The 26,363-nt window shown below is 34.6% G+C and overlaps 1 protein-coding gene across 1 annotated transcript in view; it reads right to left on the bottom strand.

Annotated features, from left to right (window-relative positions):
- Positions 1-26,363, bottom strand: part of TM9SF3 (transmembrane 9 superfamily member 3) — a 74,967-nt gene that overhangs the window by 23,127 nt on the left and 25,477 nt on the right. The window contains exons 4-9 of the mRNA XM_027858099.1: positions 23,207-23,367; positions 22,063-22,140; positions 14,187-14,318; positions 12,597-12,763; positions 6,846-6,940; positions 585-715 (exon numbers count right to left, since the gene is read on the bottom strand). Coding sequence (XP_027713900.1) covers positions 585-715; positions 6,846-6,940; positions 12,597-12,763; positions 14,187-14,318; positions 22,063-22,140; positions 23,207-23,367 — 764 coding nt within the window. The remainder of the gene's footprint in view (positions 1-584; positions 716-6,845; positions 6,941-12,596; positions 12,764-14,186; positions 14,319-22,062; positions 22,141-23,206; positions 23,368-26,363) is intronic.

Below are 26,363 nucleotides of genomic sequence, written 5' to 3'. Positions count from 1 at the left end.
TCCAAGAGTTGCTATGGCTGAAAATGAATCACTTGCATTCTTCAATCTAGTGATAAATTCCTCTAAATTTAGTTGGACAAATTGTCAGACCATAGCTATAAGAACTCTACTTGAAGACTTTTCAGCGAGGTAAGATAAATCGGAGCTACTGCTTCAGAGGTAGAACCTTTGAAAACCTAATCACCTCCTCACTAATGTGGAGGTATCAAAATGGCAAGAATGGCTAACCAGGGGTGGGGAACCTGTGGCTTCAAGGCCACATGTGGCCTTCTAGGTCCTCAGGTGTACCTTTGACTGAGTCCAAGTTTTACAGAACAAATCCTTTTATTAAGGGGATTTATTCTTTGAAGTTTGGATTCAAGCAAAGGACTGCATTTGAGGACCTAGAGGGCCACAGGTTCTCGACCCCTGGAATGATCCCTTTTGCCCACTCTACTTTCTAAGGAATGCATTTTAAGAAAAAAAAATTACTTTTATTCATCAAAAGATGTAAAAAAGAATTATTTGGAGAGCAAAGAATTGGACAGGTCTAATTTTCCAATTTAGAAATAAGATCTAAACAAGTTTTAAATCAAGCAACTTACCATTGTTCCAAATGGAATAGCTCTTGAAGCATGGTAATATATGGCTATAAAATTAATGAAGAAAGCAGTGCCACACACCATTGCGGGAACAAGGAAAGCCCCAACAAACATCTGCTTTATCCATCTCCTTCCTAAAAAGAGGCAAGAATATAATTTACTAACAAAATAAATGGAATGTATAAATTATATAACTATTTAAATACTAAATTACTCATTAAATTCTTAATGTCAAGATCTTGATTACATAGTTCTTTCACTTATTAGCTATGTACCACTGGGTAAACTCACTTTAATCTCTCAGGGCTCAGTTTCCTCATCTGCAAAATGAAAGGCTGCAGGGCAGTAGGTGTGTGGAGTACCAGACTGAACGCTAAGGTCCCTCTTGGATCTTAAAATTCTCTGATTCTAAATATGTATTCCAAGTATCCAAAAGTATTTTATAGCAGGTAGAGCACCAAACCTGAAGTCTAAAGACCTAGATTCAACGCCCAACTCCAAACAATCATTAGCTATACAACTATGGTAAAGTCGTTTAACCTCTCAGAGATTCACTTTACTCACTTGTAAAGGGAAATAACAGTACTAGAATACCCTCCCCTCAATGAAATGTTATAAACGAAACATTCTGCAAACCTTAAATGTCATAAATTTGAGTTACTATTACTACTATTTGTATACAAATAGGGTACTGGGTATAACTTTTAAGATTGAACTAATTTTTTTTTAAATTAGGCAACCAAAATTTAATAGCTAGTCATATTTACATAGTAGTTTAAGGTTTACAATGGTCTAAGACCCTTGTAAGGTAGGTAGTTCATGTGGTGTTACTCCATTTTGAAGAGTACAATATTGAGGTATGATTATATAGCTAATGTCTGAGACAGCTCTGACCTCAGGTTTCCTGACTACAGGGCCAGCTAAACATCGAAATGTCTCTCAATCACATTTATACCACATGGTTTAAAACACAAGAACCTTCGTACAATTATTAGAGAGCTGTCAATTCCACAGCCGTAAAGAAACAACTCAGAAGGAGGTGAATTATCACAGGAACATCTGGTAATGCATGAAAGTGGAACGGACAGACTCAATTTTAATATCATTAACTCAGTAAACTACATCTATATAGACACATATGGAGGCTTGAGTAGAAAAGAACATAGAAAAAGGTGACAGACCTTATTTTCTTTTTCATTGCTTTTTCTTTTACTTATATTTCTATTCATAGAATACCACTTGAAACCCTAACAATCCTTAATATAGTAATGATTACACTTTTGAAATCTCTCCCTGCTTAATTTTACTTTCCTAGCCCAACTCTGAGAAACTACCACATCCAAAGATCAGTAGGGAAAAAATTTGTAAAGAGTTTCTGATAAACGGCTCATTGTCAATATAGCTGTAAGATATAAATTAAATCCACACAAATGATCAATATTATAATCCACATAATATTATAATACATTACCAACCAAACCCAGCAGAAAGATAGAAGGAAAAATTCCATTTAAAATTAATGCTGACATCAGAGCAGACACCTGACACTTACTAGCTGTGTGACCCTGGACAAGGATCACACATTTTTGCCTCGCAATAAAAAAAAAAAAAAAAAAAAAAAAAATTAATGCCAACAGTATAAAATACTGTCTACTTGCCACAACACACACGGGAACAATATGAACACAACTGGGAAAACTCTTCACACAAATAAGGGCAGATGTAAATAACCAGAGAAATATTAATTGCTTGCGGTTTGGTCAAATCAATTTAACAAAAAAGACAATACTACCTAAGTTAATCTATTTATTCAGCATCATACCAAGCAAGTTACCAAAGAATTACTTTATAGTATTAGTAAAAACAAAAACAAATACAAAAACAAAATAATATGAAGGAACAAAAGGTCAATAATATCAAGGCAATTAATGGAAAAAAATATGAAGGAAGGGGCCTAGGAGTACCAGATCTCAAACGATGCTACAAAAACTTAATTGTCAAGACAAGTTGGTACCAGGTAAGAAATTGAGTGATTGATGAATGAAACAGATTAGTAAACAATATACTGAAGCAAATAAGCATAGTACCCTGGTGTTTGATAAACCCAAAGATCCCAGTTGTTGGGACAAGAACTCACTCTTTGATAAAAACAGCTAGGAAAACTGGAAAGTGGTCTGGCAGAAACTAGGCATGGAGCAACATCATACACTGTATGCTAACATAAGTTCAAAATGGGCACATGAATTAGACCTAAAAGGTGAAATCATAAGTAAATTGGGAGAACAGGGAAGAAATTACCCCTAGGGTCCATGGCTAAGGGAAGAGTCATAACCAAACAAGAGACAGAGAAGTTCACAGGAGGTAAAAATGGATAATTTTGACTACATAAAATTAACAAGTTTTTGCACAAACAAAACCAATGAAGCTAAAATTGTAAGAAAAGCAGGAAACTAAGGCAGGGGAAATCTTTGCAACAAGTTTCTCTAATAAATGTCTCATTTCTTAAGAACATTGGGAACTGAGTCAAATTTATAATATGAGTCATTCCCCAACTGTTTATGTTTTTCTGTTTTTGTTTTTGTTTTTAGGCAATTGGGGTTAAATAACTGCCCAGGGTCACACAGCTAGTAAATGTCAAGTGTTTGGTCTGAGTCCGGATTTGAACTCAGGTCCTCCTGACTTCAGGGCCGGTGCTCTATCCACTGTGCCACCTAGCTGCCCCTGAACAGGCAGTTTTCACAGGAAGAAATCAAAGCAATCAATAGCTACATAAAAAAATGCTCTAAATCACTAATAATTAGAGAAATGCAATTTAAAACTACTCTGAGGTACCACCTCATACCAATCAGATTGGCTAATATAGCATAAAAGGAAAATGACAAATGCTGGAGGGAATGTGGAAAAACAGGTATAATTAATTCACTATTGGTGGAGTTGTGAACTGCACCAAGCATTCCAGGGAACAATTTGGAACCATGCCCAAAGGGCTATAAAACTCTGCATATCCTTTGAACCAACAATATTGGTTGGTACTAGGTCTATACCCTAAGGAGATCAAAGAAAAAGGAAAAGGACAACAGGTACAAAAATTCTACAGCAGTTCTTTTTGCAGTGGCAAATAATTGGAAATTGAGGGGATGCCCATCAATTGCAGAATAGCTGAACAAGTTAGATATATGAATGTGATGAAATATTATTGTGCTGTAAGAAATGATGACATAAATGGACTCAAAAAGCTTGGGAAGACTTACATGAACTGATGCAAAATGAAATGAGCAGGACCAGGAGAACAATTTACATAGTAATAACAACACTGTAAAGATAATTAACTGAAAAACTCAGTAGGTCTGATCTACACAATGACCCATCTCAATTCCAAAAGATTTAGATGAAAAATAAGAATTGAAGAACCCAGAGTACAGACTGAAGCATTATTTTTCTTTCTTTTTGTTTCTTTTTTTCTTTTTGGAACATGGCTAATGCAGAAATGTGTTTTACATAGCTTCTTATCTATAATGGTTTTATATTTCTTGCCTTCTCAATGTGTAGGGGAGGGAAAGGAGAAGGGAGATAATTTGGAACTGAGAATAAAATAAAACTAAATTTTAAAAACAGAGGATAGTACAAAATACCTGAGAGTATACCTGCCAAAACTGACACAGGAACTACATGAACATAAATATAAAACACTTTTTATACAACTGAAGTCAGAACTAGATAACTGGAATAATATTTATTGTTCATGGGCAGATAAAGACAAAGTAATAAAAAAGGATAATTTTACCTAATCTATTTATTCAATGCTATCCCAATTAAATTATTAAACAATTATTATATTAAGTTAGAAAAAATAATAACAAAGTTCATTTGGAAGAATAAAAAGGTCAGAAATTTCAAACAAACCAGGGAAAAAAGATGTAAAAGAAGGAGATTCAGTAGTTATCAGACCTTAAACTATATTATAAGGCAAGAGCATTCATTGCTGAAGTGCAAAATGGATAATTTCAATTATTTTAAATTAAAATTTTCTTATACAATTAAAACCAATGCACCCAAGAATAGGAATGCAGAAAACTGGGGAAAAGCTTTCACAGACAATCTCTCAGATAGGATGTTGATTATGTTGGAATACTGCTGTGGCAGAGGAAATGATGAGCTATTTGATTTAGAAAAACACAGAAAGACTTGGACCTATGATTGAAGATGTTATGCACTTCGACAGAAAAAGATGACAAGTGGAAATATATGTAGTATGGTCTTACACATAGGTATATGAGTGTATATGTATATGTTTATAGATATCTATGTACACACACACACAATTGTAGCCTTCTCTGGGGGGGAGATAAAGTAGAAGTGCATAGCAGAGAACAAAAGAAAGCTTAGAAGGAAGCAAAGAAAAGCTGGGTAGCTTTGAAAACAATGTATAGTATTTATTATATAGGTTTTCTTGAAATGGAAATTTATTGTTTTATATTGAATCTTCTCTTATGTTCTGCTGTGTGTGTGGAAATGTTCTTTTTTATTCCTCTTCTCATTCTATATCTGTTTAAGATGAATAAAAAATTTACAAAAAAAGAGGATTTTTTTCTGGACATAGCTAATGTGGGAATTAATTTTGGTTGACTATGCATATTCGTTACAAGGGTTTGGTTTTCTTTATTTTTCATCAATGAAGGGAGGATGGAAGGAGAGAAAATAATTTTTGTTTACTGAAAACAAAACTAAGTTTTAAAAATATGCAGCACCAAAAAAATTAAATGAAACAAATCACTCCCTTTCAAACTGTCACCTAACACAAAATAAAGTTTGTCATAATAATGACAATCAATTCCTCTGTTCTACTTCCAATTCCTTCCTAACATTTCTCCCTCCATCTATTTCCCATGCTCTTCTGATTTAACAGTATATGTTAAGCTCTATGCTGTTTCACCCTCTTTAATATACAAATTGCAATGAATGTTTTCAGTATGGCTTAGCAAGCAAGTCATGGCAGAGTTTTACTCTAACAAGATAGTACAAATCTCTTTGTTATCACCCAACCCATTATCTCAATAAATCTGGAGCTGTTCCAATTCCAATCTAGCCTTGGGTTCAACCCTAATAGACTAAGGAAGGGTTCTAGGATCAACCTGAAATATGAGGCCCTTAGGGCAATCTTCAAGTATATTCAAGAGTTGACCACTGTACTAACCTGGGTTTTCTAGACTAAGTAGAGTAAGGATAAAGCCAAATGTTCCAGGGCCACTAAAACCTAGACCGTCTAGAATAACTTTCAAAATGTCTCAAAATGCTGGGCCTGGGTCTGCTATACCAGCATTCAAAGGCGGCAGATATAAGGGGAAAATTACATGAATATATACTTCTATTCTATTAACAAAAACAGATTTTTTTTTACAAGCAGAAAAAGGTTTCCTAACATTCTAAGTTTGCCTTACAGCACCCCATCAGGTAGACACTTGACAATTAGCAATTTAACTAGCAGATTTAAAGTAAAATCTAGACTAGAAAAACTCAGGAATGTTCATTTCTTTAACATCGTGGTCCTGTAACAGTGGACTGACACGATCAGAAGTATCTAAAATGCCACTTCTGTTTCAATTATTACTCCTTCCAACAATGGGGGGGGGGGTTTAGGGGGAGAGGCGAGGTGTTGGGGTGGGCAGGTCAGAGAGGAGGTTGGCAGAAGAAAGGAGATACAAAAAGAGTACTAATGGAATAATTTAGTCCCTAATTTCTTCAGTACAGAAGAGATCCCACTATAACAAAACCAGGAGGCCTGACTTAAGTGTGCAAAGGGAGATGAGTGAATCTCAGCACCTGGTGAGCTGAATGATTCAACTATCACAGATTCTAAGAAACTGAGCATTGTAAGAGACTTCCAAGACTTTCTAATCCAAGAATTCTCTCTAAGTTATCTTCAAAACAAGATCACATAAAGGTCTAGCAGGAAAGTCATACAATAATTAGCTCTCTCTGATTCTTTACCCAAAGACCTTGAGTTAAGGGGAGCCCACTAGATCCAGAGTAAGCTTAATAACTTAATAATAGTTCTAACTGTTAAAAAGTTCTTCCTTATACAAAGTAAAAATACGACTTCCTGAAACTTCAGCTACTTATTTTGTACTTGTATATAAACTAAGATAATACGCTAGATTTCACATTAATTATTTAAATTCCAAATACCTTGTATTGAACATTCCGATCTTTATTTAATCATACAGCTATATTTTAAAATGCAAAGTGATAGTATATGAAAGTTACCTCCTTGTCTAGCATAAAGGCTTCCTCCAAAGTAGCCATTCACCGGGGATGTAGCAGCATAAACAAATATAGCTGTACTGAGCATTGATCCCCTCCTGAAAGTTAAGACAAATACATTTGATTTAAATATCAAAAACTTAAAAGGCAACTTAATAAACTTAATTATCTTAGCCTTGGTTTATGTACAATGTATGCAATATTAATGCTACAAAAGTAAACATCCTGAGATCTAGTCAATCTTCCTACAGCATTAAGATTACACTTTAATGTATCTAGTGAGATTTTTGTCCTATTTTGAAAGATTTGTGGAGAAGATACTATAACCTCCTACTAAGAAAGCTATTCCAGTGTCTCAGGTATGAAACATGTCACCTTATAATCACTCAATTCAATAAATGTTTACTAAGTGACACTATGTGCAAGACTTCATTGAGTAAGAGGAGAGACATGACCTCAAGGACTTTACTTTTTATATAGTAAGACCACATTTAAATGGTGAGAACACAGATTTATGCAAAATTGTTAACCAACCTCATTGATAAGATTCAAGATAATTAATTGTTAAGGAAATTACTGGATTACTTCTTTTCTACAACTCACTTCAAGGGATAATGAAAACTGTCACCTGTTTGTCGCTTGTTTGTTAACAACCTGATTTCCTCTGACAGATAAGTAATGGTTCTACTATTAAATACAAAGCTATTATTTTAAATGTCACCAAAACATTTAGAGACTTCCCCATTTAACTTTGTTTTTGAAAATTAAATAAATAAAAGGTCTCAAATAATATAACAATAGCCACTAGCATTAGAAACCTACTTTCTTTACAATATATTAATTTGGAGCTAATAACATAAGAAGAAAAAATATTTTAAATGATGTAAAATAATATAATTATGCCAATTAAAGTTTTCTTAACTTTAACTGACATACATCTAAGAGACCCTGTCCCTAAAATGAGTGCATGCACCGATTTGCAAATAATTTGTACAAATTAACCATGCCTACAGATTAACGAATATTCACCTTAACATATTATCTATGACTACAGAATGTGATGACATCATTTAAACTTTTATAAAATTCTTTTTTATTAAAATGTAATCATCAACAGAAATACTTTAATATACAAAGAACAAAAAAGAATTATAAAACTGTGAACTTCTGTTAAGTACCATTTATTTTTAAAAGCATATATTAAATTTTGCAAGGTGGTAACAAAATCGCTATACTTGCGTTCTCTTCTGAAAGTGTTTTTGTTGGTAGATTTTTTAATATTCTGTAATACTGAAAAACACACATTTCTACTTTAACCAGAAAAATCTGACAATCCCACTCCTTAAAATGTACATACATGTTAAGAAATGTGTAATCTAGCCCAAACATACAATATCATTTGTGACTCTCATATTATAAAAATACGTATATGTGTGTGTGTGTGTGTGTGTGTGTGTGAGCGCATATCAGAATCATCAGGCTTTTCTACTTTTTTTTAAAATGTTGGCAACTAAAAATTTCTAAGTACAAAACCCAGTACCACATTTTAAAAATCCTAGCCATTCCCTATCCAAAAATTTGAAGTGAATAACGACATGGATAATTCTGAAAACTTCCAAGCTAATTACAGTTCAGTGAAAGGTTATTTAGTTTAAACTCCAATACTAGGACATATTATCATTAATAACATAATAACAACACAAACATCTAAGACCAGAATCAAACTAAAAGTCTGAGAACAGGTATGTGTGATTGGATTTGTCAAATATAACTGAGTTTTGCCATTAGATACTGTCTGAAATACCTGTGATCTAAGAATAGAATCAAAAAGCCCGCCATGGACAACATCCACATGAACTCAGTAATTGGTCAAAAGAAAAAATATCAAACAAATAGCTGAGTCATGCAGATTTATTTGTGGAAACACAGGGGTTTATTATGATGATTTAGGACCAGATCATTACCACCAAAAATTATTGATCCTTAATAACCTCAGACTAGAGATCAATGTAGATTATGCAAAGAAAAGGTAGAAACTGCAACACAATTCAAGCTTATAAGCATTTGGTGCCTGCTAGCAAGACATGACCTGGTGGCTAGAATTAAATATCGGAAGCTTTCTATGCTTCATGGATGGATAGATATCAAATCTCTATGGTACAAATAAAGAGCTTAAAAATATCCTGAACGACTCAGCCAATAACTTGTCCTGGAAACAGGTCATTATCACAGATTTGATTATTGCTACAATCATCCAAACATAACAAGTGATCCATAAAAATTTTGCAACATTTTCAAAAAGCTACCACCATGCCAAATAAATATATAATCTCCAAACTACAAGGAACAAAAGCCATCAAAATATAGAAACCTAGGAGAAGAAATGAAAATCATGTGAAAACAGGATAAATTAAGTATAGCCATGGAGTTCTTTTATCTATCTGTTTAACAGGTAGAACATGAAGTATGAAAAAATAATGACATGACACCAACTTTTTTCATTACTATGCCTTACCTGAACCCATCCAAAAACAAAAAAATGAAAATAACAATGGCATACATTTTATATAGTCCTTTACAATTAACAAAAGACACTTCACATATATTATATCACCTGGTCTCTTATTATCAGAAACACTGGCAAGTGCCATAACTTCTCTGGACCTCTGTTAAGAGAAGATCAGACATGACCTTTAAGGGCACTTCCAGCTCTGTATTTATGATTTTCACAACCACCCTGTGAGTAGATTCATTATTATTCCAATTTTTACAGATGAGGAAACTGAGGCCTAGGGAGATTAAATGATTCACCCTGGGCCACAAGCTAGTAAGGAAGGATTCAAACTCCAGACTCCAAGTCCAGAGCTCTAGCCACTACATCATAATGTAAAACATCAAAGTCAAAGACACATTATGTTCTGGTAATATATGAAGATTACAATACCCAGTAGTAACACCAAACCCAAAACCAAATCTTTTTGATTCAAAAGTGATGAATTTTAAAGTGTTTCTAATTGGATACTATATTCCTTGACTTATTAAAGAGAATTCTAAGCTCAGTTTCTTCATCTGAAAATAGGTATAATATTTATATTACCTACACTTCACATATCTGCTATGGAAAAAGCATTTTATAAACAAACAAACAAAAAAAGGCCATATTCAATTCAATAAGAACTAGGTAGCTAGTAAGTTCAAGTCACTGTGCAAGGTGTTAAGAATATAAAGACAGGGATGTTCCTGCTCTCAAGAAGCTTATGGAAGAATACAAATTATTCACAAATATCATAGAAAAAACTGGGGGCGAGATCACCAGAAGCTACAAAATGTGAACTACTATTATTACTTTGCTGCATTCCAAGTAGGGATAACCTAAAGTGAAGTTACTATTAACCTTGAAGTGGCAAGTCACTAAAGCCCTGTTACTTAAATTTCCAAAAGCAGGCTACAAGTCTATTTCAGGGGTTCATTTCCTATACAGGTAGAATGACTGCTTTCATCTCGGAGCTACAGTACAATCTGAGTTGAAAAATCTCTAATGGCCTGAAAAGTTAAGTACTAAACTTGACAGGATTTCAAAATTACTCCATTAATACTACATATAGCTCTAAAACACAAAAATCATATGAAAATCATATGGTGAGCTTTGGAACAATATAAAAAGGAGAGTAACAAAACATACAAACTCACAAAATAACCATAATTGAAGTAGTATGAACTAACATCTCTTCGCTGTTTTTAAGTGCATTTTGCTCTGCAGAGGTACCAGCTAGCAGAGGTTACTCAATCTCTCCCACTTCTAAGAAAAACTGTATATGCACAAAAAAACCACACCCAGACATAAAATTTTGTATTTAGAGAAAGAAATCAGCACCCCCATTGCAGACTAGAGGGAAAAGCAGCTCTCGTGATGTTAGACACAATCAATACAAAGACAAAGGATTGAGGCAGTGGTAGAAAGTAGAAAGAATGGAAGAGGAAAAATAAAGATGGAAAGTTCAGAGGATGAGGTGGAAGAGAAATGACTACTTCTTAAGGAGATTATGGAAGGGATTCCATTCCTGCTCAGACTAAAGAGGCTCTAAGGTCCCTTCCTAAAGTTTTATGAATTTTATGATAGAGGAGTGAAACTGAGGAAGGGAAATGATCTAAGGGTCAAATACAGTAGAAAGATGATTAAAAAAAATGAAAGGTCTGATAATAACCACATAGTGAATTATTTCTAGTTTTGACATACAGAACCATATCTATTACCTACTGCTATTTACAGATATAGATAGATAAGATAGATATAGATAGACAGACAAGACAGAGAAATATACATGTTAAGTACCTGTGTCTGGGGATCATTTGGGTCACCTTTCATGGTGGACTACACACCTTCAAATTTAGGAAACAACTTGCGAGGCAACTCTCCTCAATGCCTTTTCTCCTCTCCTGAAAGATCTAGGAAGCCCAGAGGGAAAGATATTCCCTCTACTGGGTATAGAGAGGCTTAGGTCACCCATAAGTAACCAAAGTATGGGGCCAGTAGGGCTGCTTCTACTCCACTTTCACTAACCTGGAAGCCTAGGGGGTCAATCAATCAACAAACATTTATTAAGCACCTACTATGTACCAGACACTGCTAGGTGTTAACACTAAAAATACAAATGTGGAATAATACCTGTTCTCAGGAAACTTATTTATTGAATTTACTGAGGGAAACAACATGTAAATCTAGAAGTCTACACAAAACATACATATTAAATAAATACAAAGTAACTGAGGACAAGGAGTTCAGGAAAAGTTTTATGTAGAAGGAGGGGCTTAAGTTAAATTCTGACGGAAACAAGGGATTCTAGATGGCAGAGAGGTAAGAAGAAACTTATCTTCCAAGCATAAGCAATACCGGTGAAAAGGCATGAAGAAAACAGACAGAGGACTATGTATAAGGAACAACAAGACAGTCAGTTGGGCTGCTTATGGAACTCAGGAAGCGGGGCAAAGTCAACTAAGATAGTTCTGAACTGAGAAGTTATTGTTACATAAACACCTGATATATTAACAATTACTAGATTTTAATGGAGCAAATTTAGTGATATCGTCATACTTTCCTAACTGAATACCAGGCAGATGGTTCCATGTGCTTTTATTAATCAGAGTTTTACACTTCACTTTTTACATATTTACTTCCCCTGTTTTACATACAGGTACACCTTGTTTTAAATAAGCCATAACTGTAAAATTAAGATTTAGACAAAAGAACCATTTGGCAATTATAACTCATTTTTATTATTTGACTCGAGAAAATGGAGTCATTCACAAATTTTCTGAAAGTGTTACTGCCAAAAAGTGAGGTACACCGTTATTTTGTTGATAGACCCAAATGTTTAAAGTAATTGGTGACTCAAATACTAATGTTTTTCGTTCAGTTATTAATTTAATGATATTAGATCTTTCTACCTTTCCATAAAAGTATAATGTATTAAAGCCCAGAAGTATAACATATTAAAGCCCAACACTGCTTTTTAAAAAATTATAATGCCCTTCTGTTTCTAATATTTAGGTTATAATAATCCTCACTAAACAGTAAAAATGAACAGCTAATAATCCTTATTTTTAGAAAAAACTTAAAGAGAAAAAATAAGATTTTATCCTAAATAACAAAGTATCAATAATGCACAGAAATACATAATTAGGATGTTCAATGGGCACCACTGATTTAAAAGCTGCTACAGGAACAAAAATGGTAATACATTTGAGCACACTTACTCTGTGTATAAATCCTCTATCATTGCAACAATAATGACAATGAAAGATACCGCAAATATCTGGCATCCAGAACCAATAAGTGAGGAAAATATCAGAGGGTGACTTGATGGTCTAAATACATCTCCATGTACCTGTTTCCAGCCATACTCATCTCCTAGGTCTCTGTCCTATGTATAATAGGGGGGGAAAATCATAATAATAAAATTATTAGATACTCAGAAGTTATAAAAATGAAAATTAAAAGTTTTCTTCTTCAATATTAATCATTTAATTTTTGGATTAAATTCCTCACTCCTCTCTCAGCAAAGAGATTATTAGGGTAGAATAGTCTATACAACATTAGACATGATGATCACTGTATATGATATTTTAACTGTTTCTCTTTCTTATAAAGAAGGCCCAATTCCATATACTTCCAAAAAGATATATTAAAACAAAAGGCGTCAAAATAAAATTTATTCTAAAAATTAAAGACATATGTAAAAGGCTGAAAATTATTATAAAATAACCTCAATTCAAATTATAAAATAGCTATTGCTCTGATACTTCATGATGGCAAAGGACTATGCCATCTGCTCAAATACAGCATCAATCCTGGGTATTTTGGGCAGTAGAAACTGAGAAAAGTTTGAGAAAGAGAGAGAAAGAAAGATCGACCTGGGAGAACAGTTATTGTCTGCAATTCTTAATCCTACTTTAGAAGCTAATTTCACAAGTAGGTGATTAGAACTGCAGCACTTACTGTTCCACATAAATAGGGATCATATTTGGAGACTCAGACAGTGCACCACTGCCAGGTATTTGGAGCTCTCAATAATAGTAATAATCCCTTATGTCTGCATAATGTTTGAAAATTTTTAAAGTGTTTTCACAACCATTCTCTCATCTGATCTTCATAAAAACACTGTGAGTTGGCAGAGCTCAGATAACCACCATTTTATACATGGAGAAACAACTCTATTAAGTAAGTGACTTGCCCAGGGTCACGTGGCTATTTAAGTCCGAGAATTAAATGCAAGAATTCTAAGTCCTAGTTAAAGGCTATAAAAGTCCTGAAAAAAAAAATCAAACAATTAAAGAATACCAAAAAAAATTAAACTAAATTACATTAAAAAAAAAAAAAAAAAGAATGCAGAATTGGAATGCACCTTTGAAATCACCTAAACCAAATGGGGAAATGGTCTCAAGAAAGATTGTCACAGTTAACAACAGCCAGTACACACAGCTCAGGTGTCCTGCCTACAAATCCCAGGGATCACTCTACCATACTATGATTTTAAAATAACTATCCAAAGTATAAAAAAATTGATGCATTTTCTCAAACATTTACCCCACACAAAATATTATTAAATAAATCAAATAATCCCAATGGATTATGAAAAGTACGACAAAAAGAACTGTCTTCCCCATTCACATGTAAAACTAAACAATTATTAATTTTCTTAAATGCTCAATAATATTCTTCAACATTAGAAAAAATTCAACATTCTAAGAAAAATTCAATACTCTATGAAGACTCTCAAAATTTCTTAATGAACTTTATGTGAAGTTTTAAAATGAATTTTGGAAAATTAGGAAATATTTGCTCACCATATCATCCATTTCTTCCTCTTTACTATATCGTGCATAATCTTTTCTTAAAGTTCTCATTAAAATCATAGAAACTAAGCCCACCAAGAAGATAACCATCATGAAAGAATTGAAAATTGAAAACCAGTGAATCTAAAAAATATAAATATTACCAACATGAAATAGCAGTCATAAAATTCACAAGTTTTATAACAATTTGTTAAAATACAAAAGACTTTACTTTATAAAACATTACAGGCCTAACTTGCTACATTAAAAAATCTATGATTATTACAGGATAAATGATTTACATTACAGATTGAGTTTTAAATAGCAACCTCCTCATTCTAGTTTAGACATGTTGTGATTTACATAAAACTTTTCCAGAACAAACTTAATGAATGCTTAAATTGAGGCATACCAAAACTGCATGTCATACATAAAATTAAGATTCATTACAACTGGTTATCGATTGATCATATTTCTATTTAAAATACTAATAATCTAAAGAAAAATAATCTGAAAGCTTCCTTATAACATAAAGTCTATAGTGTTCACTGCTTTCTCTATCAACTATTTCCCACTATCCCAGGCAAATTCAGTCACTTGATCAACGTTTTCACAATTCTTTGCAATTATCAACCATTTTCATGACCCATGAGTCTCCGTGATGTTTTATTCATTAACATTCTTGACTCTGAAGAACCCCACTGCCTGCTATTCTTCATTAGGCGCACACCAGCATAGTTGAGCCCTGAACTTACCTTTTCATCACAAAATAACATCACCCTGTCTTCAAAATTCTGAATTTAGTGATTCCTTCCTTTAACCAAAATCATCCTTTCCTGACATCCCACTGAACCCACATTTTAATTTATTTTTACAAACATTTATTATGGTTCCTGCTATCCCAAGTGAACAATATAAACAAAACAAAAACACAAATAACAACAACAAACACATCTTCTTCCTAACAATCATGCATAACAATTTCCTATATTGGCCAAATCCAATAATGCACGTCTTGTTCTGGATTTTAATTCTTTCATTTCTCTGGCAACAGGTGGATGGCAGAATTAATCTTCAGTCTTCTGGACTTATGGTTTATGATTACATTAATCAGAGTTTCAAAGTCCTTCAAATTTGTTTTTTCCTATAACATTGTCACTGTATGTGCTATCCTCTTAATTCTACTCACTGACACATCTTTTCACTTGCGAATGTGCTTGTCTTCTACAATCTTGCCCAAGCAACAACTCCCTAAAAATTAGAATGGACCAAATAGTAGCCAATGATTTTATGACACAACAAGAATATTAAAACAAAGTCAAAAGACTGAAAAAAATAGAAGAAAATTCAAATTATACCACACACAAAAAAATGACCTAGAAAACAGAGGAGAAAAAAATTAAGAAATCACTGGACTATCTGAAAGCAATGATCAAAAATAATGACCCTACACATATTTCAAGGTTTTTTTTTTTAATTGCCCATACCCCTTAGAACCAGAGAGCAAATGAAAGAAACCCCAAAATGAAAACCCCAGGAACATTACAGCCAAAACCCAGAGCTTCCAAATCAAAAAAAAAAATACTGCAAGCAGCCAGAAAGCAAGAAATCAAGTACCAAGTAGCCAGCCAGAATCACACACCATTTAGCAACCACTATGAGGAAGTAGAGAGTTTAGAACAATATTCCAGAGGACAAAGGATATAGGCTTAGCCAAGAATAACTAACTCAGCAAAACTGAATATAATCCTACAGGGGAAAAAACAGACATTTAATGAAAGAGGCATTTTAAGCATTACTTACAAAAAAACTAGAGCTGTGTAGAAACTTTAAAGTTCAAACACAGGAATTAAAAGAGTTGTAAAAAAAAGGAAACATAATTATAAGGGACTCAACAAGGATAAACTGCTTACATTCTAATGTAGGGAGATGATAAATGTATTCCCTCTGAACCCTGTCTTCAGGGGTCATAAAGGAAGTCTTAGTATAAGAAGGCCTAGGAGTGGTTCTACTATGTCTTGATGATGTTAAAAGAATGGAAGGAGAGGAAAAGAGGAGTTCACTGGGAAGGAAGGGAAAGAAAGGTTAGGGAAAATTCTCTCATATAATCAGAGAATACAATTCAAAGTTCACACAAGGGGGGGGACACCGACCTTTGAACCTCACTCTCATCTGAAATGTGAGTGTATGCATGCATGCACATATACACACACGCAGAGCTGGGTACAGAAATGCATTTCACTCAAAAGGGAAATAGGAGAGAAAGAGAAGGGGAAATTGGGGGAAGGGTAGATTAAGGAAAGGATTATTTCTAATCAAAACAAACTAAGAATATACTAAAATATTTACAGCTTTTTCTTGAAATGGCAAAGAATGGGAATCTGAGGGGGTATCCATCAACAGGGGAAGTGCTAAACAAACTATGATATATAAATATGACAGAATACTGCAGTAAGAAATAATAAAGGCCAAGAATTGTATGAACTAATACAGATTAAAGTGAACAGAACCAGGTGAACAATTTATAATGACAACAATATTGTAAAAACAAACAATTTTCAAAGACTAAGAAACTCTGACCAGCATAATAACCAACCACAATTCCACAGGACTAACAATGAAACATGCTACCCACCTCCTGATAGATGGATAAAAGACTCAAGAGTACAAAACAAGAGACAGACACAGACACACACACAGGAGACATATACATGTGTTAGTTCGTGTGTATTTTTTCTCCTTTGGGATATAACCAATGCAAAAATTTGTTTTGTTTGACTATATATACATATATATATTTTTAAGGCAATTGGGGTTAAGTGACTTGCCCAAGGTCACACAGCTAGTAAGTGTCAAGTGTTTGGTCTGAGGCCGGATTTGAACTCAGGTCCTCCTGACTTCAGGGCCAATGCTCTATCCACTGCACCACTAGCTGCCCCTTGATTATATATGTTTTAACAGGGATTTTATTTCTCTTTCATTTTCAATTGGGGGAGGGGAGTTAAAAAGGAGAAGGAAAGAGAAGAAAGATTTTGGCTGATTGAAAGAAAAATTAATTTTTAAAAACTTACCTACTCTGGCTTTCAAAATGTTTTATAATCTGCCTAACCTAGTTACTCAAACTTCTTTTCCATTCCTCTCTACAATCAAGTCGACCTCATTACACTACACACAGCCCATATTTATTTCTGCCTCTGCATCTGCTCACATTGGACAGATCTTCAACTAAGAATCCCCTCCCCTTATCCAAATCTCTCAATCTTTCAAGGCTTAACTCAAGTTTCAAATTCTTTATGAAGTCTTCTTTAATTGTTCCAGGCTCCACTTATCTCCCTGCTCTTAATGCATGCATCATATATTTTAGTACTCAATCATGTATTGATAACATCATTATTAGTTTGTGTTATTCTTGCCTCCCCAGTTGGAATATGATCCTCTTAAGGGCAAGGACCATATTTTATATTTCTGTATCTCCTACAGTGTATGAGTATTAAATAATAGGTATTAAATACATTCATTAATGTAAAAAAAAAAAAAAACTATTTTCTACTAGCTTATCCCAGAGTGAATTAGTTTTGGTGTTTGAAACAGAGGGATTTTTTTGTTTATTAATTTCTATTCATTCAACCTATCTTCTATTCTAATTCTTCCACATTCAAAAATTAAGACTTCCTAAGAATTTAATAGGTATCATAAAGTAAATAAGACATAAGTGCTTTGGAAACAGGTCATGCGTATATGATATGAAACTCAGAGGATACTGTCTCGATTTACAAATATCTTTTTCATAAGGACAAATTCTTTTTCATAGTCAGGAAATACTTAATGAGCATTTAAAGTATGTATAGCACTGTTCTAAATTCTATGAACATATAAATTAGTACTAATAAATGATCCCTACTCTTAAGGATATTATAGTCTCACTGAGGGAAGCAGGAATGTAAAGGGAAAAAGTGAATGACAACATAAGGAAGTACTTGGGTGTTTTAAATGAATTCCCAGTAAGGAAACCACAGAAACTTATAGACTGTTTACATGTATTTAAAAAAAAAAAGTTTGTTTCACAAGTTTTCATCAAAAGAGGGCTCTAAACTGCCTATAATGTGATTAAAGGATAATGTTTATAATATTCTGATTCAAAGTGATTTTATTTCAATGGACTAATGATAGTGGGAAAGCAAAAGAGTCAAGCAGGAGTATTCTCCCTACTTGGAAAAATAAATTCATATTCATAAGGGAAGTCATGACAGGAAGCTGATTTTGGAGGGAAGATAAAGAGTTTGATTTTAAACAGACTGAGTTTAAGGTGACAGCAAGATATCCAAGAGGAAACATCTAGCAGGCAGTTTGAAATGTAAGATTATGACCCCATTTCAATCACTGACACAAAAACCACAAAAAGAAACCACAACCTCAATTTTACTAGCTATCCTTTTGCTCCCAACAACAAAGTCAGGGTTAAGAAGACTACAGTTCATAATACAATAAAAACTTTTCTTCAAAAGTCAAAATAACTGAGTTAATAAAAAAATTTATTTATAAATTAAAATCCTATCTGTGAGTGGAATATCTCCCATAGGAAGAGATCTTGTAGAACAAAAGTCAAACTGACCAACTTCCATCTGAGGATAATATGACAGTCTATAGGATATGTGGTAATGAAGTAGCTAACTGTCACTCCCTCAGAAGGCTAGACCTAAGCAATAATACCAAGCAAATTTACTGCTAATTTATAGAAATTAAAAGCGGGATAGTAGAAAAAAGACAAAAGATTCACCATCAAACGGCTTGAATTCAATTTTCATTTTTGCTACTTGCTACCAGTGTGACCACGGGGAAGTTGTCAGACCACTTTGGGCTTCAATTTCCTCATTTATAAAATGTAGGATTCCGGCCAGATGATGTCTAAGGTCCCTTTCAGCTATAAATCCAAAATCCTGTAATCCCTCAACTAAGGAAAAATTTTTCCAAAGCAGTAGCTATTCTTCCCACCCGAGTGGTCCTAAGAGTAGAATAAGTCTATTTTTTTCATAACACACTAAAAAGCAAACATAAAATCAATTATTAACAAGCAATGATGATAGTAACAGCCCACTTTACCTAGTACCTTACCATCTACAACACTTTCTTCAGAAAAATTCTGTGAGTTAAGTAGTACAAATACTGTTTTTAGTTTTCTGCCAAGCTTTGAGATTTCATCAGTGGAGAATTACCAGTGAGGAAATTCCATCTAACAATAGAGACTAGTACTTCCTCTGCAACTGGAAAGGATTCTAGGCCCTGGGTCGTGGAGACATTAAGTGCTCAGGGTCACACAGTGACTACTATTAAAGACGGAATTTGAATCACGGTCTTCCTGCGAGACTCTAAGGCCGGCTCTCTAAACACCATGCCACACTGCCTCTCAAGGAAATCATCATGCTCTCCATTTAACAGACTAGAAAACTGAGGCTCAGAGTGTTTTTAAGTAAGTTAACTACAATTACATGACTAGTGTTAGCATAAAGGAGACTAGCATTTCGGTCTGTTGGGTCCCATGTTCAATACTCTTTTCGTGACAACACACAGAGGCTGCCTACACATTGCAACCAACATGGTAAGGCAGATTAAGTACAAAAAATAAGTAAATAAACCAGTGGCTTCCTAAACATAAAGAGACATTGGTAGACCAAACCAAAATTGCAGTCTGAGTTCACTACTTGGCCCCTACTTTTTTTCCCTTTTAAAACTTTTATGCCTCCCCCCTTCAATTAAATAATAACAAAAAGGAAGAAAATTAACAAAAATAACAAAATAAAACCTTCATCATAAACATGGACAGTAAATAATAAATAAATAAATTCCCACGTTGGCTATGTCTGAAAATATACATCTCTGCATTTTAAGTTCACTGCTAGCAGGTCAGTGGTATGTTGGCCCTTCTTTTTAAACTTTCCTACCAATATGAGTACAAGAGCACACTGGAGCAGCTATTCCCACTGCAGCCACTATTGCTACTGCCCCAAGCTATTGCTGCTGCTGCTCCATCACGTCCTTCATTCTGGCCAATCACAACAACAGAACCCTGATTCATTCTGCAAGAGACAGGAGTTCTCTTTTGCAATGGATGGCATGCTCTGTTGAAACTAAAGTTTCCCCTAAAGAAAGAATATGCTAAATGATAGTATGACCATGGGAAAATTACCTTACCTCCCTGAGTTTCAAGTTTCCTTACATGTCAAATGAGGAGCTGGGTTATATCAACATTCACCAAACTAGAGGAATACTAAAGTCCCCTTCAGTTCCACAATTCTATAATTCTATTATTATATTTCATTTACGTTAAGTTTTGTGAGTCAGAATGGGAACCTAAATATTATTAATAACTTATTTTTCAACAAAACACTGAATTCTAATTAACAACATTTTTTGGAATATAACCTAGTGCAGTTGGAGACTTCCTATGTTTGTGGGAATATCACAGGTACATCTCTACCCAAATTGTCATTACAACAAGAGTAGTATAGAAGCAGAGGAGTCATAGCACTATGGGTGGTGGCTTGAGTTAGCAGCTTATATCTTCCCCAAAGAGCTTCTAGGAATCTGAGGGAAGAGGGAGTGGAAAGTAGGGGGGGAAGATTATCATGTGTTCCACTAGCTCCAGCAAGCATCAGCAGTGCTAATAACGAATTAGATTATGGTAGAAGTTAGAGCCAGAGGACAACATGTTAAAATACTTCATTGACTATCTGGAATAGCCTTCTGCTTCTCCCCAAAATATAAACAATTGAAGTTCTGCTTTCTTCTGAAGAGATATGATTAAGTCTTATAAGACAGAGGGATGGGTCACCTGAAGTTTTGATGGAACTTCAACCTGAAACCTGAATAGAAGGAATGGGCAAAAGTCTAGGAACACCAAAAGCCCTGTGCTATGAGCAGAGTAAGATCAGAAGAAGAAAAAAAAAAACAAAAGAGTTCCACCCCTCAGGTCTCCAAACTATGGCAGCATCCCTCTATCCCCAGCTCTCATATGTCTTCTTTAATGAAGGAGTCACACAAAGCTAAGTCCAGACTGCCCTTCCTGTAGAGGGGAGACACTTACATGACTTTTTCAGGACTAGGAGACTCTAAAAAGCTGCAAAATATACAGAACCTAAAAGACTTTGTTAACACTCTAGGATTACAGCTATGGGTCACACACTCAAAGCTAGAAAAGAAGCGAAGGCCTTCAAATCCAGCCCGTTTGTTTTACTCCTAAGGAAAATAAAGCATGGTGGTTAACTGATGGGCCTAGGGTCTCACATCTGCCTAGTGGGAGAAGTAGTTTCCCATCCATACCTTCCCGACCCTAAGCTGGTGGCTGGGTGCTCTCTCTAGGGATCTTCCACTAGTCATCTCAAGAACACCATGAGTTCCTTACACCTAACGTGCTCACTCAGACTTTCTGCCTGAGCCCTCCAACTTGGAGGCAAGGAAGCCTTCCCTCTCTCCTTTTCCTTCCCCCTCCTCACCTCACCTTCCTGCAGCACATACTCTTTGTCCCGTTCTCCTCCAGGAAATGCCCCCATCCCAGTACCTCCTCTGTCTGTTCTCAATTTCCCCTTTAGGATGTAAGCTCCTTACAGGCAAGGACAATCTTGCTGGCAGGACATCCTTATCACAGGGACCAGCAGCCTAGCACATAGTAGGCACTTAATAAATGTTATATCTACCCACCCTATAGAGTCTAATGTTCTAGTACAGAAACTGAAGATCCCAAAGAACCATGTTTTATTTCAAAGAGGGATGGTCATTAACCTATCAGTGACATCTAATGTGTTTCATTTCCAAAGAATGTCAGTTCAATGGGAAAAAAGTGAAAGAAATTAAGATGCATTGAATGTCTTAAATACATAAAATATTTACATACCCTGTGTTGAAAAAAAGATGGATCAAGATATTTGTCAAATCGATCTTCAAATTTTATATCTGATTTTTTCCATTTCACCTGAAATAAATTTTAATTTGAAAAATTCACAAAAACCAAAGAAACAGATGACAAACTTTTAAAGAAATTTTTTGGGAAATTTACAAGTATTAAGAAACCGGATAAAGGAAGAAGAGTAGCTGCCATTACTAGCACTTAAATACAGACATGACAAAAAGAAGTCAGTGCAAATTCTTCTCTATACACATCAACACATTTTAACTTTGTCCTATTAGGATCTTCTAACAGTGATAAAGTTCTTCAGTTTTCAAGATCTATTTATTGTTGGCTAATGTTTTAATCTGGGATAAGTTTAATATCTGAAATTAAATCACTTTCAATGAAAATAAGAAGAAAACTTTATCTTTAGATTGAATTATTTCTACTTAATGAGACCAAAAAAACTTCATAAGTAAAATTATTCAAATATTATTTGCACTGGCACATATATGCAATGTTTTTATTAAAAGACTAAAAACTGGCTACTATTAAGTTCACCCTTCCAGTTACCGTGTAACTAGGAAAAAAAGAGAGGCTCTCCCTATACTTTCTTTTTTCTACCATTCCCAATCCCAGAAAGTGGTATGAGTAGACTTTGCCATCAGGGCTGTTAAAATCCCATCTCTGATGAACATTTCAATGACACTTCCTATCCCACCCAGTGGAGCATGAAATGGCAATATGGTTTGTATCTGCCCTGCCAAACAACAGTATGTTCCAACTTTAAGGTGAGTATCTATCAGCACTCAATGTTAGAAAAGAGATAACACAAAGCATTATGTATTGTGAATACATACATGGTTTTTCTAGCCTAAGAGGATAATTTTGAGGTCAAATTTTGTTATATCTGGGAATAAGTCTTGCAGAACAAAATTTATGTGCACTACAGAAAGCTGTACCCAAGATGTCCTTTTCTTAATAAAGATTTCAAGATGATGGAACAGGTAAATCAAACAGACAAAAGTTATAATATTTAGTTCCAACAAATTTCTTGTTCATTTACTTCAATTCTAGAACAAACTTAACTGTTTGTTTAGGATATGACCTAAATATTGCTCCCAGAATGGCATATTATTTTAATACTTACTGAATATGACATTGAGATTTTGGTATTTGCTATCAGTTTCACCTTTCCTTCACTAGTTAAGTTAACATCCACAATTCGATTTCCATTGAAACCTATTTCAAGCCTTTTATAGGTCCAAAGATAGTAATCCTCAGCATCTTCATCTGCTTCACCAACAATACCTATAAAAACAAAATGCTTACATTTTACAATGCAGTAAAAGTCTCTTTTTTCTAATTTTCCTACAAAGTGAGAGTATGTTAATATTTTTTAATTTCCACAATATTCATTTGGAGGAATGTAAGTAACAAACTATTTAGCCCAGGGCTAATGAGGCAATGGTATAGGATGATCCTCAGAGAAGCCAAATAGTTTACTGAAGAGAAAAACTGTTCCACAGTTCCAGACAAGAGGTCATAAAGCAGACTGGGTGTACAGTTCAGTGTAATCCATCACTACTACTAGAAGGGAAGAGAATCCCTCAAATCCGATATAAATATTTGCTATCCAGTCCCACGATTTCATCAGTGTGGGGAATTCACAGTATGGAGTCTCTCTCTACCAATCTACAGATGGCAGAACGGCCATCTGTCCATAATTTAGAGCCTTAAAAAAGCAGCCAGGGGCACTGAGGACTTAAGTGATTTACCCATGGTCACATAGCTAATGTATGTCAGACGTAGGAATTAAGTCCTGATCTTTCTGCTTATAAGGCCTACCCTCTCTACCAACTCATAGTTGTATAGATCTTTACTTTTAAAAATATTTTCATATCTATTAAATTACATAAAATTTATGCTTAAATTACATAAAAATCCTGTGATGTAGGGGAGGGTTTGCCATACTTTTTGATGAAAAATGAAAGACACTGAGAGAGTGGTTTTTTAGATAATTAAGCCATTTGGTAGCTTGGAATAAAAATAAAAATTTCCTGAACTCTCCATCATTCTATTTCCCCTGGACACACAAGCAAATACAAAGGACAATGTGATGAAAGACACCAGTAAGAAGTCAATATAAGAAGTGAAAACAACCAATCACACTTCTAGTTATCTATTCCTTCAAACCCCTCGGCCAATACTTCAGTTTCTTGAAAGCCCTTGATATAAAAGATCTCTCCAACCTCAAATTTCTCATTATACTCTGAACACACTAACTTATAGTTAGTGAACATACATGCTATATCCTCCTTACTAGATTTTAAGCTCCTGGAGGACAGGAACTGTGTCTTACTTCCATTCATTGCACATGAAAGGGGCTTTATAGAATTTTTAACTGAACTAACTCATTCAAAAGTGTTCACTGAGCATTAACCATGAGCCCAAAACTATACTAAGCACTTAGAGGGTGGCAGGGGATACAAAATTACTTTCCATTAACCAAGTTGGTCTTCTCATTGTCACCTCCACAAACCACATGTCCAGGGTTTTGCACACTCTCTCTCAATCCTTCCTTTCCTTTTTCCTGAAATACCTTCATTGAATCATAGAGATCACAAATTTAGAACTGGAAGGGAGCTCACAGATCATCACCTGAAGCTCCATCGTTTTCACAGATAAGGCCACAGAGATGAAGGAAAGTGGGGGACCACTGAGATAAAGTGCTGACCAAAATTCCAAAATATTAAGTAGCAGAGCTGGACAAAAACCCAGGTATCCCTAACTCCAAATATCAAACCTAAAGGTTTCAATCATCTTTACATGGTGTTAAAAGTACAGCCAGATGAGTTCATATCTTATGAAAGAACTAACCTTGTCGAGGAATTATAACACCTCTCTTAAGGAAACAAAAGAAGAATTCTAGAGGTCCTAATCAATCTCCTTCTGGGCACATGGACATGTATAGTCCCTCCAAAATATACCAGGAAGTACATATCCCAGATCAACTGCCCTTTGTGAAGGTCCACACCTCCTAAAAATGAATGGCTCTAATGCTTATATTCACAACAACACACAACTGTACAATATTGCTATCTAGGCAGATGTTTCCTTGGTGACTGCAAGGGTCTGTCTAAATTCAGCTTTTCTCCTTTCCAACTACAAATCCTATAGATCCTACAAAATCCTCAAATAACATTTTTTCCATAAAGACTTTGTTGAAGACCTCTGCTCTTCTTCTGAACTAGAGAACTTGGTACCACAATATATAGCATTTATTTGGTCTGTAGTTTCACAGTGACTTGCAACAGTCCCACACTAACTTGCAATGGAGGCCATTCTCCACTACTTTAATGGCCTATAACTCAACTAATCTTTGCCACTGAATAATAGCAAAAAAGTTGAGAACCATTTCAAATACCAACTGATTTTATAAAGACTTCCTTGATTTTGGCTGAAGCCCAATCAGAATTGATTGGGCCTTGAACAATAACAACAACTCACATTTATATAGCATCTTAAGGTTTGCCAAGTGCATCCCTATGAAAGAAGTAGTACAATTATTATTTCTATTTTACAGATAAAGAAAGTGAGGCTCAGAAAGGTTAAGTGACTTGTCCAACAGCAACAATAATAATAGCTAAAAGTTACGTAACACTATATATGTGTGTGTGTGTGTGTATACATATCTGTGTGTGTATATATATATATATATATAAAATCTCATTTGATTCTCCAACATACCTAAGACAGGTGCTATTATACCCATTTTACAATTAAGGAAACTGAGGCAGAGGTTAAGTGACTTGCCTAGGGTCACAGAGCTACTAAGTGTTTGAGGCTAGATTCAAATTAAGGACTTCAAAGACTTCCTGCTCCAGGTCCACGGCTTTATCTACTGCATCACCTAGCTGCTCAAGTTCACACAGTGTAGTATGGTATATATGGTAGTATAATATAATGAAATAAATTTGAAAGAACACTCATCACATTTATAATAATAAAATAATAATATCAGCTAATATTTATGTAGTGATTACTATGCCAGAAATTGTGCTAGGTGCTTTACAATTATTATATTATTTGATCCTCACCATAACCCTGCAAAGTAGGTGCTGATAAAATCCCCATTTTACAGATGAGGAAACTGAGGCAAATAGAAATTAAGTGACTTGCCCATGGTCACACAGCTAGTTAAGTTTCTGATACTAGATTTGAACTAAGATCTTTCTGACTCCAGACCTAGCTCTATCGACTTTGCCCCCTAGGTGCATAATCAGAGCCTCTGAGGATCAGAGAGT

The sequence above is a fragment of the Vombatus ursinus genome, unplaced genomic scaffold (assembly GCF_900497805.2).
Source record: "Vombatus ursinus unplaced genomic scaffold, bare-nosed wombat genome assembly UNPS02000749.1, whole genome shotgun sequence".
NCBI classification, from domain to species: Eukaryota; Metazoa; Chordata; class Mammalia; order Diprotodontia; family Vombatidae; genus Vombatus; species Vombatus ursinus.
Note: the sequence above shows the minus strand (reverse complement) of the source record. Positions and strands in the feature narration are given on the sequence as shown.